General features: G+C 45.3%; 1 protein-coding gene across 2 annotated transcripts in view; it reads left to right on the forward strand.

The window, feature by feature from the left end:
* LOC147889142 (D111/G-patch domain-containing protein) overlaps positions 1-16,165 on the forward strand; it is a 56,500-nt gene extending 40,335 nt beyond the window's left edge. For both annotated transcript variants that reach the window (XM_087391650.1, XM_087391651.1), the window contains exons 7-8: positions 15,030-15,099; positions 15,187-16,165. In XM_087391650.1, the coding sequence (XP_087247776.1) occupies positions 15,030-15,099; positions 15,187-15,783 (667 nt within the window). In that variant the 3' untranslated portion in view covers positions 15,784-16,165. The remainder of the gene's footprint in view (positions 1-15,029; positions 15,100-15,186) is intronic.
* The last annotated feature ends 1,115 nt before the right edge of the window (positions 16,166-17,280 follow it).

Consider the following 17,280-nt stretch of genomic DNA (forward strand, 5'->3'; position numbering starts at 1 on the left):
GCCTTTCGGTGGGAGGTTGTTGGGGTAAAGGCACATTGCCTACCCTTAATGAAAGAATTAAAGATAGGACACCTATGACTGTCTTAAGACAGTCATAGGGTAAACCTAATCCTAATAAAACATAAGTGAGTTTGTGGTGTGGCTCACTATCACTTCACACCCGCACTAGTGTGTCTCTCTCACTCTCACTCTCTTGCTCCCTTCCTCTACTCTTCCCCCTCTCAGCCACAGAATGGAACAGCCCGTATGAGAGTATACATGATATCACAGAGTTCTCTAGATAGGGTGACACCCTCCTCCTTGGTGACTTCATGCACGCGCAGGGGACATTTGCATCCGATTCCCTCATAGTACCAGAGTTAGATGTAGCTGAGCTCGAGATAGTGAGACACTCAGCAGATGCTTCACACGTGACATGGTATGGGTGGCACCTACTTGTGATGGGAGCAGTATATGATATGATCATATACAATGGCCATCATCTAGTGGACTCACTTGTTTCCCACATAGAGGGGGGACAAGCACAGTGGACTACCTGATGGGCTCCCTTGCCTTCGCATCTCAGATTCACGACCCCCTCTCCCACTTGGTGCTTATCACTCATAATTGACATTTTGTATTTCCACTACCAGGTCAGTCACAGAGAGAGTCCTCCATGCGCCCACTCGGATCCAGGTTCACTTTGATCGGACTCTCGATCCAGTTTACGTGAGTCACTTAGCTGGAGTGCTTCCAACCCTACATGGAGCAGAGGTAAATCTTGCTCAGGTTTCAGCCACTTTGGCATCAATGGTACATGAGGCTGCCATCATATCTTTCCCTACAACTTGATCCACACATGCCCCGGCTGGAAAGATGCCTTAGAACCCCTGGTACGATGACGAGTGTAAGGAGATGAGAGCTCACCTCACACGCGAGCAGGACCTGGGACACTTGACCTCATCTGAGGTGCATCACATCTCACGTCGGATAACACGACGTAAGAAGCGGACTTTTCTCACTTGCAAGATTGATGAGGTTGGTCGGATTCTTTCGAGGGGGAGACCCGACTATTGGCTGGGGACTCCTATCAGAGGGAAAATGGCCCATTCCCATCACGGACCCAGAGATTTGGCATAGATATGCAGGCTCCTTATACAACATCCCAGGTCAGATGCCACCAGATATGTCATCTATGCTCAGATCCACTACTTGTCAGTTGTTCATTGCGTAGAACGTGAGGAATGCCCTCCTTCGTCTGCACAATCTGAGAGCACCAGACCATGAGGGGCTACGTATAGAGCACTTCGCACATGGTCAGGAGGTCTTGGTCCCGGTTCTAGCGCAGCTGTTCAACCATGTTGTATGTCACAGATTCCCACCTACTTGGAGCACTACCACCATTGTACCGATACAAAAGGCAAGGGACCCCATGGATACTGGGAACTACCGCACTCTCATGATTGGCCACACTCTGGGTAAGATTTATGGATCGATACTGGAGAAGGCGATCAGTAGTTATACAGAGGACCATGGACAGCGGGCTCTTGGGTAGGCAGGCTTCCGGAGACAACACTCCACACTGGGACGAGAGCACTATGGATCAGCAGTGAGACCCATCACCAGGATGTGGTTGGATGAGAGACGTGGAGACCACACGACACGTGGGTCGACCAGAGCATGCACGATTGAGGTTTGACCTATCTCAGCTCTCCTCAGAGGGGACCGCCAAAGACGAGGCATTACTCTCGATGTAGCCCATCGGATACTGAGATCCAAGAGAGCGCGTCCCCCCGCCACCGTGGGAGACAGATCAACAAAGACCGATACGTGAGCTCTTTGCATCACATCAGAGGGCCATCAGGGAGCCGGGTTATATAGAGCCTTCACATGTCGGAGCTCTGGTTTTGAGCAGTACTTGATTGCTCTTTTTTTCCTACTATATTTTGTACTAGCTTTTTGCATTCTTAGCAGTTAGCACTCAGCAAGGGCCTTAGTGAGCCCTTTGCTTCAGCCCACAGTGGCTTGTATGGGTTACATATATCTTGTATCTATCTCATAGACCCACGAGGTCTCCTGAAGGCGTTAATACACCTTTCTTTCTCTCTTATTGATTTTTGTTGAGTTTTCAAAAATTCAATTTGTACGATTGGATGCATTCTAGCCGCCTTATGAAGATATTAAGTGTTGGAGATATCATAGTCAAAAAGAGTGTGGTGATGTGATTTGTTAGTGTGTAGTACTAGGTGATCTAGTACTAGTCTATGTGAGTGAGTCTTGTGTGAGTGCCACGTGTCATCATGGGACTTATCCCATATGCACTAGGTGCTAGAGTGTGTGTGAGTAGCCTATACAAAGGCCTGTACTTCACTTGTCATTATATACTTGATGAATGAATGAAAGCCTTCTTCATGTCTTCATTTGAGCATCATTTCCTCACACCCTAACTCTCTCTCTCTCTCTCTCTCTCTCTCCCCCTTCACCATGTTTCTAACATGGTATCAGAGCCACCTTCCATAGCTGTTACGTTACCCTAGTCCTAACCGTAATTCTGCTTCAGCCCTTCTTCTTGCAGCCTGCAGCCGCGTCAGCCCTGCTCCATTTCTGCCTCTATTCACCTCCTCCTCGCACCCGTTTGCATCAGCTTAGAGTCTTCACAGCCTGCCGCCACCATTCGGATCTCTTGGAGCTGTCCTTGAGTGCTCTACCTCCCTTGGCGGCCTCCTAGCTTGCTGGTTGGCACACTGTTCAAGGCATGCCTGCACGTGCGGACCTTTTAAGACGTTTTGAAGCTCTTCATCGCTCAACCTAGGGTTCCTAGGCTGCTGCAGCAGAGTCGAACACCTGAGAATATTTTTGGCAGCATTTCGAGGCCTTTGAAGGCAATTTCGACCCGCTTCTGCCCTGCTGCTGCATAGCCGCCTTCAACAGAGCTGTTTTGAAGCATTTGGAGCTGTTATACATTTTGGACCTGCCTTATACATTTTGGACCTGCTGTTGTGCTTTGGAACACCTACACACCTGCTGCAGCACTTCAAACAGTGCTACATCATTTCGGACTGTCCTACGGAGCCGTCTTGCTCATTTCAGACCTACTGCAGCATTTGGAGCTGTTGTCTTGACCACAAGGGCTCCATTTCTGGTTCAGTTCTGCATTTCGGAGCATTTTCTTGCTGTGTTTTGATTAGGGTTTGTATTTGGAGCACCTACAGCCACCTATAGCTGCCCACTTGCACACGTGGAGTCTACTATTGCATTTTGGGAGTCCTAGACCATCCATTATACTTTCTGGTTCTTCATCTGGTGCTGCAAATTTCTTACCTCAGTTTGCCCACATGGAGCCTCATCCTCATGGTGAAGACCAATCAGCTTGGGATGACAAGAACGAGAAGGCACTAGCGCGTATTGATTTGAGGCTGGCTAACAAACTTCTTCATCATCTTGACCTCACTACTTCAGCCAAGGAGACACTGGACAAGCTCGAGAATATATACGCCACATCTACTGGACCTAAGGAACAAGCTCTATCTGCTATATTATCCCTCTTTGAGGTGGTAGATGATGATCAGTGATGTTATGTGTGTTTGTGTTGAGTCAAATAAAGGTTCTCAGCCTTGAGTTGTCCGTCTCAATTGAATGTCTTTGGAGTCAATAAGAGGTCCTCTGCCTTGGGTTGTCCCCCAAAAATGAATGTATTGTCTTTTACTTTGGTTGATGGTATCGACCACCCAGTTCAGAGTAAGGGGGGATGACGAGTGATGGTTTTCCCTTGCTGGTCACAAGCTGACTGAGAAGTCACTATCACACGGGAGGTGTTGGATAGTTGGACTTGCTCTTTGCAGTATTGCGGTGGAGGGGGGATCGGTCTACTTTTGCGTGTTGGGTTTCACATCTCTTTGCTCTGAAGGGGGGTGTTGGAGATATCATAGTCAAAGAGTGTGGTGATGTGATGTGTTAGTGTGTAGTACTAGGTGTGATCTAGTACTAGTCTATGTGATTGAGTCTTGTGTGAGTGCCACGTGTCATCATGGGACTTATCCCATATGCACTAGGTGCTAGAGTGTGTGTGAGTAGCCTGTATAAAGCCTTGTACTTCACTTGTCATTATATGCTTGATGAATGAATGAAAGCCTTCTTCATGTCTTCATTTGAGCATCATTTTCTCACACCCTAACCTTCTCTTCAGTCGCAATTGACAGAAAATTGTGGTGCAGGCCCTCTACATTGAAGTGCCCTCCACACACAAACCTATTTAGGATAGGACACTTGCATGAATTGCTGCAATGGACATACCAACAACACTGCCTAGAATGAAAACATGCAATTGAAAGTGCGGCAATTTTGTGCAAACACACAATGAATCTTATACATAACAAGGCCTAGCTAAGTAAGGGACGAGGTGAGATCTCAATCTGCTTTGTCCAAGCATGAAATACATGATTCTTACCCAATAACTTTGATCATCTATCAAATAACAAAGTTGGATCTTTTTGAATATGTATAATATCATTTAAGATCCTTCTCAACCAAATAGCCTCACAGGTTGTATTAGTGGATGCTCTATATTCGCTTCCGTGGAGGATATAACAATAGTATTTCGCTCGCAGGTCTAATGTGAAGCAATATCAAAAGTAGATCTTCTGTCATATGAGCATCCTATCCAATCATTGTTGGCTATGGCAAGCAATGGAAGCTAAGAAATGAGGGGGAGAAAGCAAAAAACGAGCTGCTGTATTGAAAATGCTGCAACAATAAATGGAGGCTCGAGAGGGAGCTAATATGACAAAATCCTAGGGCTAAATGCCCTAACTGAACTAGGTGGTACTTGAACTAACTGTACCAATAGTCCTAACTGACTGTAACTAGTCCTACAAGGCACATACCAAGGAACAAGTGGCACCTATGGATAGCCCATAGAATGGCCTACAAACCCCCCTCCATGGTATGGGCTGAAGCACCTTGGACATGGCTCAGGATACCTGGATATCTAATGTCATGGTTGCACATGTTCATCCTGTTGGGATATAGCAACCTATGACTGTACAGAGTACAACAGATCAAGTCACAAAAGGAACTAAGTTTAAAGCTTGCCGAAAATCCTCAATCTTAGGTCGAGGTAGAGCCTTCGTAAAAAGATCTGCCAAGTTGTCTTCAGTAGGAACACAAGACAACTGAATATCTCCTGTTGATAATCTCTCTCTGACATAGTGATAGTGAGCCTCAATATGCTTTGTGCGAGCATTGAAAACAAAATTCTTTGCAACAGCCAAAGCACTCTGACTATCAGTGAAGATGACAGTAGGAGCAGTTTGAGATCTGCAAGTAACTTCCGAAGCCAAACACACTCACTGTAGCTGTAAAAAGCTGCTATGTACTTTGCTTCACAGCTAGAAGTAGCAATTGTACTCTGCTTCTTGCTGAACCAAGAAACACATGAAGTACCAAGTTTGAACAAAAAGAGAGATGGAGAGCAAACCATAAACGTATTGATAGAAGAGATTGCAAAACATACAAGAGGTGAAGGTTTTGTCCAAGTGACAAAACCTAAACCTATCCACTAACCGTAGCTAGGGGGAAAAACCTCTAAGAAAGGGAAAAGTGCTCGTCCCTAACTCACTTATTGACTACACAAAGGAATTATGGCAATAATTCCAACACCCCTCTGCAGTGCCAATGTGATGATGTACAAGGAAAAGATCAATCACCAAAAGGAGATAAGTTCAGGGCATTGCGAAATGCCTCAAACTTCTCACGTGGAAGAGCTTTGGTGAAGATGTTCGCAACATTGTCATGTGTGGAGACATAGATCATTCTGATCTCCCTTGCATGCAACTTCTCTCTGACATATTGATAATGAACCTCAATGTGCTTCGTGCGAGCATGGAACACATGATTCTTTGCAACTGCTATAGCACTTTGACTATTAGTGAGAATTGGAGAAGGACCCTCCAATGATAGGTGAAGATCAGCAATAAGCGGCGCAATGACACACAATAAAGCTGCCCTGTACTCAGCTTCCATGAGGAAGTAGCCACAGTAGATTCTTTCTTCCAGAGCCAAGAAATGCAAGCATGTCCCAAAAAGAAACAATTACCACTTGTGGACTGCCTAGTGTCATAATCTCAAGCCCAATCTGAGTCACTGTAAGCATGCATCTGCAAGTCACCCCCCCTAGGAAACATCAAGCCATAAGACTTTGTACCTTGCGAGTAACGGAAGATGCGTTTTACAGCTTGCCAATGTGCTGTCTTTGGGCTGTGCATATACCTACTCACCTGAGATACTGTAAACTGAATATCAGGCCGTGTATTGTATAAGTAAATGAGGCATCCAACAGCTGGCTGTAGAGTGTGGCATGTACTGATTCCCTAGCATCATACAAAGTAAGCTTCAGCCCTAGCTCCATGGGAGTGGCTGTAGGCTTGCAATCTTGCATTTTGAACCGATCCAAGAGTTTTTGCACATACTTGGATTGATGAGACATAATAATGCCACGTCTCTCTTGTATAAACTGGATCCCCAAATCTGCAATTTTTTCTTCTTGTGACCCTGTGAGTAGCATGCCATCTACATAAAGAATGATGACCAAAATATCCCCCCCATCCTTCTTGATGTAGAGGGTACTTTCATTTGGGGGCTGTTATGAAGCCCCTTGCTGGTCAGAAAGGCATCAATCTTGGAGTACCATGCACGTGGGGCTTGTTTCAGCCCATACAAAGCTTTATTCAGCTTGCAAACTTTATGTGCATTACCCGAAATTTCAAAGCCAGGAGGTTATTTGACTATGTATTTGCACACTGGTTCAATGGCCAATGCGACACCCAGCTGAGCTCCTTGCTCTTCTCTAAATGGATCATGTAGTTACAACCACATTTCTCACTGAAGAAAGTAACCTAAAAGGTGGCGCTATGACCATGGCTACCACAATTCCGGACCTGTCCATCATCTCCACCATCCGGACCTTGACTTGAGGTCAAAGACAACTAGAATCCACTACTCATCTCCTGTGACCATAAAGTTGAAACCCTAGAATATTCGGGCGGAGCTCCCCACTGCTCCAACGATCGCCCCCTTTACGGGCTGCAAGATCAGTACTAAGATCTCCAGGACAGCCATAGTGTAATCCTCCCGTATCTCTTTGTAGTTTCGAGGCCCTAGGTGCGAGAACTCACATGGGAGTGGCTATCGTGTAAGTTTAAGTAGTGGGACCGAGTCTGGGGAGGGCACTGGGCTTGGATTTGGTCGACACAAGCTCGAAGAAGCTTGGGCAGGAGAGGGAGGGGGATGTTGAAGGAACCTGAGCTTGCGAGGTGGGCTCAAGAGGTGGGGGGGCGGGGAGTGGTGAGGCCTAGAAGGACGATGGGGGACCAGGTAAACCTCTTCCAACAAGTCTCCATTAAGAAAAGCTGTGTTTATATCCTACTGATGAACATTCCAATCAAAATGTGGAGCCATATCAGTAAATGATCTGATAGTGGTCATCCTGGAAGTAGGAGCAAATGTGTCCTCATAATCAATGCCCTTCTTCTGAGCACAGCCTTTTTAGTTTGAAAACCCATTTGTTACCTATGGCATTCTTGCTTGGTGGCAAATCCACAAGATTCCAGAAATGATTTTTCTCATTGCAAGGAGACTTCCCATTCTCCTGCAGTTGGAGCCATTGTGGGTGATGACTTGCACCACATTATCTTCACCAACCTCCTTGATGGCTACCTCAGTGTGACCCCATATCCACTCTCCGGTGATGTGCAGGCCGGCATGTGAAGCATCAACCACCCTCAAGAAGATGCTGCCCACACAAGAAGTGACCAAAATATTAATCATGTGTCTCCTCTTTGTGTCACTCCATCCGTCAGAGACAATGGTGCATCCATACTGACTCCAGGCTACCTTGAGTCCCTCCATGTCTTTCTGAATTAATCCCACTTGCTTCTTCAAACGTGTGGTGCGGAGAGTCTCATAAGTAGCGGGTGTAAGGGATGATGCTCTTGCTCTACAAGTGGCTACTAGTGCATGGTAAAACTTCTTGTAGGCAGGAGTCCTTGCAACATGGAAGGGAATATTGCAAGCATAGAAGAACCGAACCTCTGCAATTTCAGCCTCCTCCTTCAGGCGTGGTGTCCAAGCACAGCTTGTATAGGAGTATCTCTCGGAGTGGTTGCTGCTGGACCATGTGTCCTCTTAGCGTGGAGGAGCTGATGTCATAGTGGACAGCCCAACTGACATAGATGTCGATGGAGTGATGCCATGTAGAGCCTCAGCAGAGACACTCCCATGTGCATGTGATGTCGATGTAGATGGGCCTCTCTCCTGTTGAACCCTCCTATGAGATAGAGAGACATACCCGAACCCTCCATATCCCCGGCATATGATTGGGATGATGTGGCGGTTGCCTCAAGGCCCAACTTTTGCTGCTCAATCGACACCTTCGCTTGAAGAATCTGATCTGTGACCCACAGGATGGAGGTGTCGAATCTCAACAAATTTGGTAAAGGTACCTCCATATGCCAAGAAGATCCCCTGTGGAATGGCATGACACGGATCCTTATCCTGGCTTCCCTCCCATAAGAAATGCGTCGAACTTGAGGGACAGATCTTGTCAATGTGTCACCACAAAACTTGCACACTGACCTCCTTGTGCTAGATGTGCCATATCTCTTAATAAAAATGGTATCTTGCCACACATCCCGCCTTGTGCTTGCAGCGGCACGTTTCAAGGCCATGGGATAGAGAGGAGAGACAAGAGACTCGAGAGGTTGGAACTTGGAGAGGATAGAGCTAAGAGGATAGAGGAGAGGTTTGAGAGGAGAAAGAAAGAAAGAAAGGAATATTAGCACCCACAGGAGACCTCACGGGTCTATGGGACAAAATGCACACCAAAATCATCAACATTAGTTAGAGACTGAGAGTCTATGGGGGAGTATAGCAGCTCAGCCCCAAATTATTATAGCATAACTACATTCAAGTACTATATTAAAGGTGGTCTAAATAACATCAGTTTAAGACTGAGAGTTTTTGGGTTTAGGTTTGAAATCTCTAATGAGTGCTTGCCCGTCTCGATAAACCGCCCATATACCTTCTTTCCTTGCTTCTTTCACTTTGATAAGTTCATTTGCCCTTTGTTTGAGTTGGGTTGGAGTGAGCTCTTCAGATATCCAAATCCTTGTACCCTTGAGCTTGTTGGTTTGTCTAAGGATCTTGGTTCTTAGAATCCTTTCTTTGAAATAAATCTGCGCTTGGTTTCCTTTTCAAGTGACTTATAAGACTTATGTCATTTTCATCCCAGCCGATTTGTGGCACTGCCTTCTTGGGTCGGAGAATCTTTTCCTCATCAATACATTCCTCTTCCTCTTCCATTTCAAAATAGCTAAGGCAACTATCTTGCAATTCCCCAATACGTAAAATCTTATTGTTAATTGCTATGGCTTGCTGCTCTCTTAACATCACATTTGTCGATCTTGTTATGTATTGTTGCTGTAATTTCTTGTCCTATGGATTTGAGCTGAGTGTGACCATTTCTTGAACCTTGGCTACAAGCTGTGGTGTAGGAGTTGCAGTATTGCATAGCTGTAGGACTTCTTGGATTACCTCCTGTTTGCCTTCATTCTTCATTTTTGAAACTGTCTTCTCGAGGGAAGCAATGCGGAGCTTTGCATCTCTGAGTTCTTGTTGTAAGAAGTAGATCCGCTCATGTGGATCAAGTTTGCTTTGAAATCTGTGAAAAGTCAAGGCATAAGGAGAAGGTGTCGATGCCATGGCAGCGTAGGATGGCTTCTTGTTAGTTGAGGTCGACGGAAAGAGCTTCGTCTTGGGAAACTCCATGCTGGAAAAGACCCGTGCAATCCTTTGTTGAAGCTAACAACCCGGACTGAGCCAAGGGCTCAGCTCAGCGATGACCCCCCTGCTGTTGCGAGACCTGTTGCAGGAGCTAGGCGACGCTGAGAGAGAGAGAGAGAGAGAGAGAGAGAGAGAGAGAGAGAGAGAGAGGTTGAGCGGGTGAGGGAGGCTAAGGCAGAGAGGCTGAGCGCAGGGGCTAGCGGGAGAGGCAAGTAGAGGTTGGAGAGGAGCGAGGTTGTAGAGGCAAGTAGAGGTTGGAGAGGATAGAAAGAAAGAAAGAAAGATATATTAACGTCCTCGGAAGACCTCGTGGCTCAATGGGACAGAGTGATACAACATCAAAAAAGATCTCATACAGGCCTCTGTGGGCTGGGGCAAGGGGTGAGCTAAAGCCCCTGCCAAGTACTAATCTAGTATCTAAATAGAATAGAATAGAGACAAAATTAGAATCTGAATCAAGAGTCAGGAGTGTTGTGTTCAAGTGTCTAGATCAAGTCAGGTCAGGTCTCTCCGCTGGGCCATGAAGATGTCGCGTATCTGTAACTGTCGAGCTGTCGAGCGTCTAGGTTATGGCCGCGGTCGCCTCGATCTCAGTACCCGTCGGGCTACGTCGATTGTGATCCCTCGTCTTTGGCTCTGGCGGTCCCCTACAAGTAGTGCTGTGATGGGACGAACCTCAATGGTGTGCGCTTTAGTATTCCGAAGAGTCTGGTGTGATCGACTGCTGATCCAGGCTGCTCTCATGTCGACAATCTCCTCATCCTCAACTCCACTGTGTCTAGGAGTTGTCTCGAAGGCATAGAAGTCTGTAACCTGTCTCTGAGCTGGGTCTGGCTCTGTATCCTGTAGTCTGTCCGGCGTTGATAGTGCTCTGGCATGTCTCAGTAGTTCCTCTTGGTGTCGGCGCATCTCCATCAAGTACAACCATACACAGACCTGGTCCTGGAAGTGTATCAACCGAGAGAGCGGGCCGAAGCTAGTTCCCTCCTGATAAAGGCAACGATATCGCCCTCGTATCTCAATATTAAACCGGGCAGCTACATAGGAAGTGCTCCTAAGTCTCAATGGTATCCATGTCGCATAGTGTGCAGATCCTGTGTTCTCTGGGTAGACCTGTAGCTCGGCCCGCCTCAATCCTAAGCTGATGGGAGGAAACTCGCATCTGGCCAATGGCGATCCGGAGTGCATGTGAGACTCCTCTGTCCTCTAGATAAGGTGGTCGGATAATGAAACCGTCATTAGAGACTCTGAGGAAGTGATCACGATAGAACTGCATCTTGGTGGGGAGCAGCTGGTCCCTCAACCAAGTCTGGGATGTGGTGAGCTGGAGGAGGTCTAACCGTATGATATGGTTAATCTCATCGCGTGAAAGTCGCTCAGGAGGGGCATCCATGCTATACTGAAATGGGGGTAGTCTGTCCATCTGAATGCCATGGCTAGTTAGCCATGTGTCTGTGCGTGCATACTAGGTGGTTGCTTCCTCACCTGCTCGGCGTCAGGATGATTCCAAAGCTACCCTTGGTAGTCTCCAATGAGGCAAAGCCCATACCCTGTGAATGAAAGTCACTGTTTGGAAGATAGCATCGACATATAGTGGCGTCATGGCAAACTCTGCCTGTATGATCTCATGTGGAACTGAGGGCTTACTCCGTATCATCCTGGATCCCATTGAGATCTATAGCCTCTCAAACTTTATCCAATCTAATGCTGGAATGTCACTCGCCCAGAAGGGCATTGCATACATGGCGATCGGTCATACTAGAGTGTCGAAGAGCCAACTTTTTGTTGGAGGATCCTGAATGTGTGCCTGGAAGCACTGTCTCTCTAGTTGGGCCATAGCGCTTCGGCCTTGTGTGAGTCGTGCCCTGGCGACGTGGGTCATCGAGAAAATGGGTCCTGCAAAGACCTACGAGGATAGAGGAGAGGCTAGGTTAGCAAGGGGATTAGCAAGGGAGAGGTATAGTGTAGAGAGGAGAGAGGATAAAGGATAGAGGAGAGGCTAGGATAGAGGAGAAGTTTGAGAGGTATAGTTTAGAAGTAGAGGTATAGGCTAGGATAGCAAGGGGCTTAGCAAAGGAGGGTAGAGTAGGGAGCTAGGAGGCAAGCGTGGACAAGTGCAGCATCATCCAAACATCTGCTATAAGCATCAAGTCTATAAAGACCTCTAGTCAATGTGCCAGTGAAGACCATGGTAAAGGCATGTGTAGCATCATACACTGCACATCGAACACCATAAAAAAGAACCTGATACTAGATAGCCACATGTAGCGATGGCTGAAATAGAAATGAGGTTCTTGCGAATGCTTGGAACGTAAAGCACATTCTCTAGGTGACAAGACCACCAGAAACAGAAGTAAGAGGAACTTGACCAATACCTTTCACGGTATATGATGCATTATTGGCACATGTGACACTCCCCCCCTTAGATGTATGCTCTAGTGAGTTGAATAACTTCTTGTAGGAAGTGATGCGGTTGCTACTATTAAAGTACCAGGCATCATGAACATCAGAAACTGTCATACAAGCATCATGAACATCATGAACTTCAGGATTATACTGACGTGTAACCAAGAAATCCCAATGTTGGTCTTGTGCAAAATTAGCTGACTCATGTCGATCTTCTGCACTAGGAGAACCAGATACTGCAAGACCAGACTCTTTTTCAGATGCAATCCGCTTCCTGAATTCAGAAATATCATGCCCAGGTTTCCTGCAATAGTTACATCTCTTCTTCTTTTTGTAATCCCGCGAAGAAGAGGCTCCATGAGAATAATCAGCATGTGAATGAGGGGGTTTTCCAGCGGAAACCTTGCCTTTGCCTTTGTTTTTATGTTGGGCAGCAAATGCTTGATCAGTGGCCATAGAAGCATTGCGATTACCACGACTTTGCTCCTCCTGAAGGAGAAGAGCAACCAGCTGATCAAAAGAATAATGGTTGGCATTGCCACCTGCAACCAACCTCAATGTAGTAGCAAAGCCCTAATAAGAATCAGGCAACCCATCAAGGGTATTAGAAACAAGCTGAGAATCAGGCATAATCTCATCAATATTGGCCGATTGCTCTTTCAAATCCTTCACATTAGTAAGATAGGCATCCATGTTACCACCCTCTTAAAGCTTCAAGTCCTTCAACTACTTGTGGAGATAGGCAACCCTTGCCTCATTCCGTACCTGATATAAGGATGCAAGCTGATCCCATGCTTGCTTAGCTGTCTTGCAAGACCGGATATGAGGGATAATAACCCTTTTGATTGAAAGAGCAATGAGGGCATGTGCTTTGGCATCATGACCATCCCACTGAATCTGCTTCTGTATAGGAGGCAAAGAACCTGTAGAAGTAGATGCAACTGCTCTAGAAGTAGCATTAGAACCATCACTGGAAGACCCATCACCTGAAGTAGTACCAAAGGCTGAAGGTGGAGCACTAGCAGCTGAATTACGTGTAGGTCTGGCCTCAGAACCTGAGACAATGTGCCATAGATTCTTGGCAACCAAAACATGCCCCATCGTGTATGACCACATGGGGTAATTGGTGCCATCAAGCTTGTCATCAGCCCCAAGCAGCCCAAAAAGATAATCTTTGCTGCTAGCCATAGTGCCAAAAATGCAAGGCAAAGGCACCAATCTAACAAATCAAATGAGAGAAGGGCTCTTTCCCAAAACCAAAAGCAAATTTCTGCACAAGCTTCAAAGCTTTTCACTGCAAATGTGTGGCTGCTACAAGGTGCACCTGCAAATGATGTAGCCCAAAAAATGCAGCAGAGAAAAAGCTCCAAATGCAAGCACAAGCTGTCACCCTATTAGGAGATATGAAAGGAAGAGGAAATAGCAAATAAGAGGTCTGTGAGAGGCTGGACTAGCAGATATAGACCTCAAAATGATTGCAGCAGCAGAAAGGTGTGAGAAGATGGCTTCAAACAAGCTCTAAAAGCAAAATTCGGTGACTGAATGTGCTTCAGAATCGAATTGCAGGTCCCAAACAGCAAAGGCGGTGAATGAAGATGCTGTAGCAGGCTCCCAAATGGAAATTCGGTGCTATAATTCTCTGCAAAATGCTGTAGCAGGCTTCCAGGTACAAAGTCGGTGTAGTAGATACCATGAAATGCAGATACAATTCTCCAAAACCCTAAGTCGGTTGCTGTAGGTGCTGTAGGAGATGCCAACAGCCAAGGTCGGCTGTTATATGTGGTTCAAAATGCAGCTACAAGCTGCAAAAGCCAAAGTAGGCTGCAACAGGAGCTCCAGAGGCCACTAAAATTCACACGTGTGAAATGGTGGCTACAGCAGATGCCTAAACAGCTCAAAACAGACCGTACGGCAGCTGCAAGCTCAAAGAAACACTGAAATGCACGTGCCGATGCAGCAGCAACACCAGGAAGTCGATTTCCTGGGACAAAACTGCTTGGAGAGTTCATAAATGCTCACACGTGTGGTCACCCCCTTCCGTACAGGCTGAACAGGCTGCCAAAACAGCTCCAAAGGCGAGTACTAGAGCTCGGGGAGGCTGCCAATGGTTGTGGGGAAGGTCCCTGACTTGCTCTGATACCACTGTTGGCTATGGCAAGCAATGGAAGCTCAGAAATGAGTGGGAGAAAGCCAAAAACGAGCTGCTGTATTGAAAATGCTGCAACAATAAATGGAGGCTCAAGAAGGAGCCAATACGACAAAACCCTAGGGCTAAATGCTTTAGTTGAACTAGGTGGTACATGAACTTACTGTACCAACAGTCCTAACTGACTGTAACTAGTCCTACAAGACACATACCAAGGAACAAGTGGCACCTATGGATAGCCCATAGAATGGCCTACAATCACGAGCAGCAAACCCTGACAATTTGAGGTCATTGCTTCTTTTTTATTCAGTCCCTTTAGTTAGGGTCCCCTTGAGGCTTGCCATACCTGAGAAATTCTCTTGGCTGCCTTCCAATGGATTTCTTTTGGATTAGACATATATGGGATACTACGTTGATTGGATACGTTTTTGTGCAGTCAAGTGGTGAGCTTTGTAGAAAGATACAGGTGCAGAAAGGATTGGTTGTCCTTTTTATAAAAGTGAATGTTCGTTTTATGGCTCTTTCACAAATTAACATTGGCATATTGTTGGATAACTGTCTTGGATATGTATTTCATGTCTATCTATGAATCTGGTCATCAACACTGAAGTAACTCTGATCTGTATTTTTCTAAACATTATCGCTTTTGAATCTCTTGCAGGTTCGTTATTGTGGCCCGCACAATCCATACTTCCATGCCATCTGGTCCTGACAGAAGGCGCCTACTTGATGTTCGTCCTCATGTACTCTGATTTATTTGTATTTGGAAGTTGTGCCTGGAAAAGCTGCCAGGAGTGATGTTTTTATGCCTCTTGCAGATGCTGGGGCAGTATGATGATAATGTTCTGGATATCCCAGTGAAAGGTAGTACTCCAAAGGGATCAGGAGAACACAGGCGCATGGTAGCCAAGTATAAGCGGGCAGCCTGGCAGGCACTGCACACTATGAAGACAAAATCTAGTGCAGAGAAGGATAATAATTTGAAGAAAAAATTTGGTGTGGAGGCTAATGGTTTGAAAGCATCTTCCTCGAGCAAGAAATCTGCAGGAAAAAGCAGCAAGAGAGTTGCAAGCTTTGCAAACCAACCTTTGTCGTTTGTATCTAGTGGCATTTTAGATTCTAAAAGCGATACTGATGTAATGGAAGGTGTTACTTCTGTTCCCATGATGTATTCAGGTGGTACTACAGTCGAGTCAGGGAGTCCTGGATTGTTGGTTGGAAATATGTCAGGAAAAAAGTCTTCAAGAGGTAGTTCTCTGGTTGGAGAATTTGAAGCTCACACAAAAGGTTTTGGTTCGCGAATGTTGGCAAAGATGGGGTTTGTAGAAGGATGTGGGTTGGGTAAAGATAGTCAAGGCATTGTTCAGCCGCTTGAAGCCATCAAAAGGCCCAAATCACTGGGATTGGGGGCTTGAGTATGATGCCTGCCAATCATGTATGCTTTGTATATAGCTGTACCTGGAGCAGGACGATGTGTTCATTTTTTGGGAAATCCGTTCATGAAAATACTCCCAGTTCTTATATATGCCATGGCAAAAGTATTTCTTGGGCCACTCAGTGCACACTCTACATCTGTAAGTTGTTTGTGAGATTCAAAATAAAAATCAATATGTCTGTTTGGGGAGCAGTAGAGGTTTGAGCTGTTTTGCCTCGTTTCTTTTAATACTTGGGTTGGAACCATTCAATTCTGGTGTTGCAGGTATAAACAGATTTTCTTTCTGCATTTGGACACAATATTTTCAAACTTGCTCAGCTTTTTTTGTGTCTAATGTTGACCCAGTATGTTTTTAGCCTATTTGTATTGCCTAAACCTGATCTGCCAAATTTGGTGGTGCGGATGCAAAAAGTGTTTATATGTTGCAGTTTTTTCTTGGTTCTTGTTTCTTGTCACTTTTTCCCCCTCCCTTTTGAATGCTAAGTAGAGATTTAAGCTCCTAGGTTGTGCTTGAATTTCAAAACTGGTAAGAGTGGAAAACAATGCAGAGTGGTCAAAAGTACCAATGAATCTAAGAAAATACTAATGACGAGGTTAACTGTGTAAGCATGAAAGGGAAAATGCTATGTCTAAGCTTAAGTGTGCTTACATGCGTATTTTTTGGGTGTGTTTTGGCATGCATGAGAACAATAAATTTGAAGGTCTATTTTATTGAACGGATAATTGACAAATGATCTCTCATGATGGAGCCTTTTCTTATTGCTCCAACCATGATTGATCTAGTTGACTTCTTTTTGGTAAGTACCATTTCTATCATCATGCCTTGCAATAAGTCATAATTATTTTCTATTGAAGTTAATGCCAAATGATGATTGTACAAAACATGGATCTTATTGAAGACATGCGTTGTTAATGAGGGCGTTCACTTATCAAATTAAGGCCAAAGTAAATATATGTGGAATAAGGACCATCTTATAGTACAACTATGATGAGCTACTACCTCAAATGTTGGAAGAGTATATTTTGTGTATGGAATTTGCAAGTTGTAATCAAGGAAATGCAAAGATCTAACCAAAGGAACATAATGTTTTTTGTCTTGCCAAAGTTGATGTAATTATGGCACTTGGAGAACTTGTGCAAAAGGAGATCTATGCAAGAATCTCACCCATATGCTCTAGGTTGGGAATACATACTCAATACATAATGGTTTGGCTCATAAGTGACTTTTTGTAGGGCTATGTAGGTTTAAATGGGTTACAAAAGTTTGGAGTACGTGCTAAATTTGATGAGATCTCTATGCTAAGTTGTTGGAAATATATTATTCTCCATTAATAAATAATGCAAGTAGGGGCCCTTTGGCTTCAAGGATATGTGGCAAGGGGGACTAAATAGTCCCATATGCAATTGCGGGTTTGTGAATGGATTGAATAAATAGTGTAGATTAACTCCTCAACACCCCTCAAGGGTTCCTCTTGGG

The sequence above is a fragment of the Dipteris shenzhenensis genome, chromosome 20, assembly GCF_047967505.1.
Source record: "Dipteris shenzhenensis isolate YYH24624 ecotype China chromosome 20, Dip_SZ_1.0, whole genome shotgun sequence".
In the NCBI taxonomy this organism is placed as follows: domain Eukaryota; kingdom Viridiplantae; phylum Streptophyta; class Polypodiopsida; order Gleicheniales; family Dipteridaceae; genus Dipteris; species Dipteris shenzhenensis.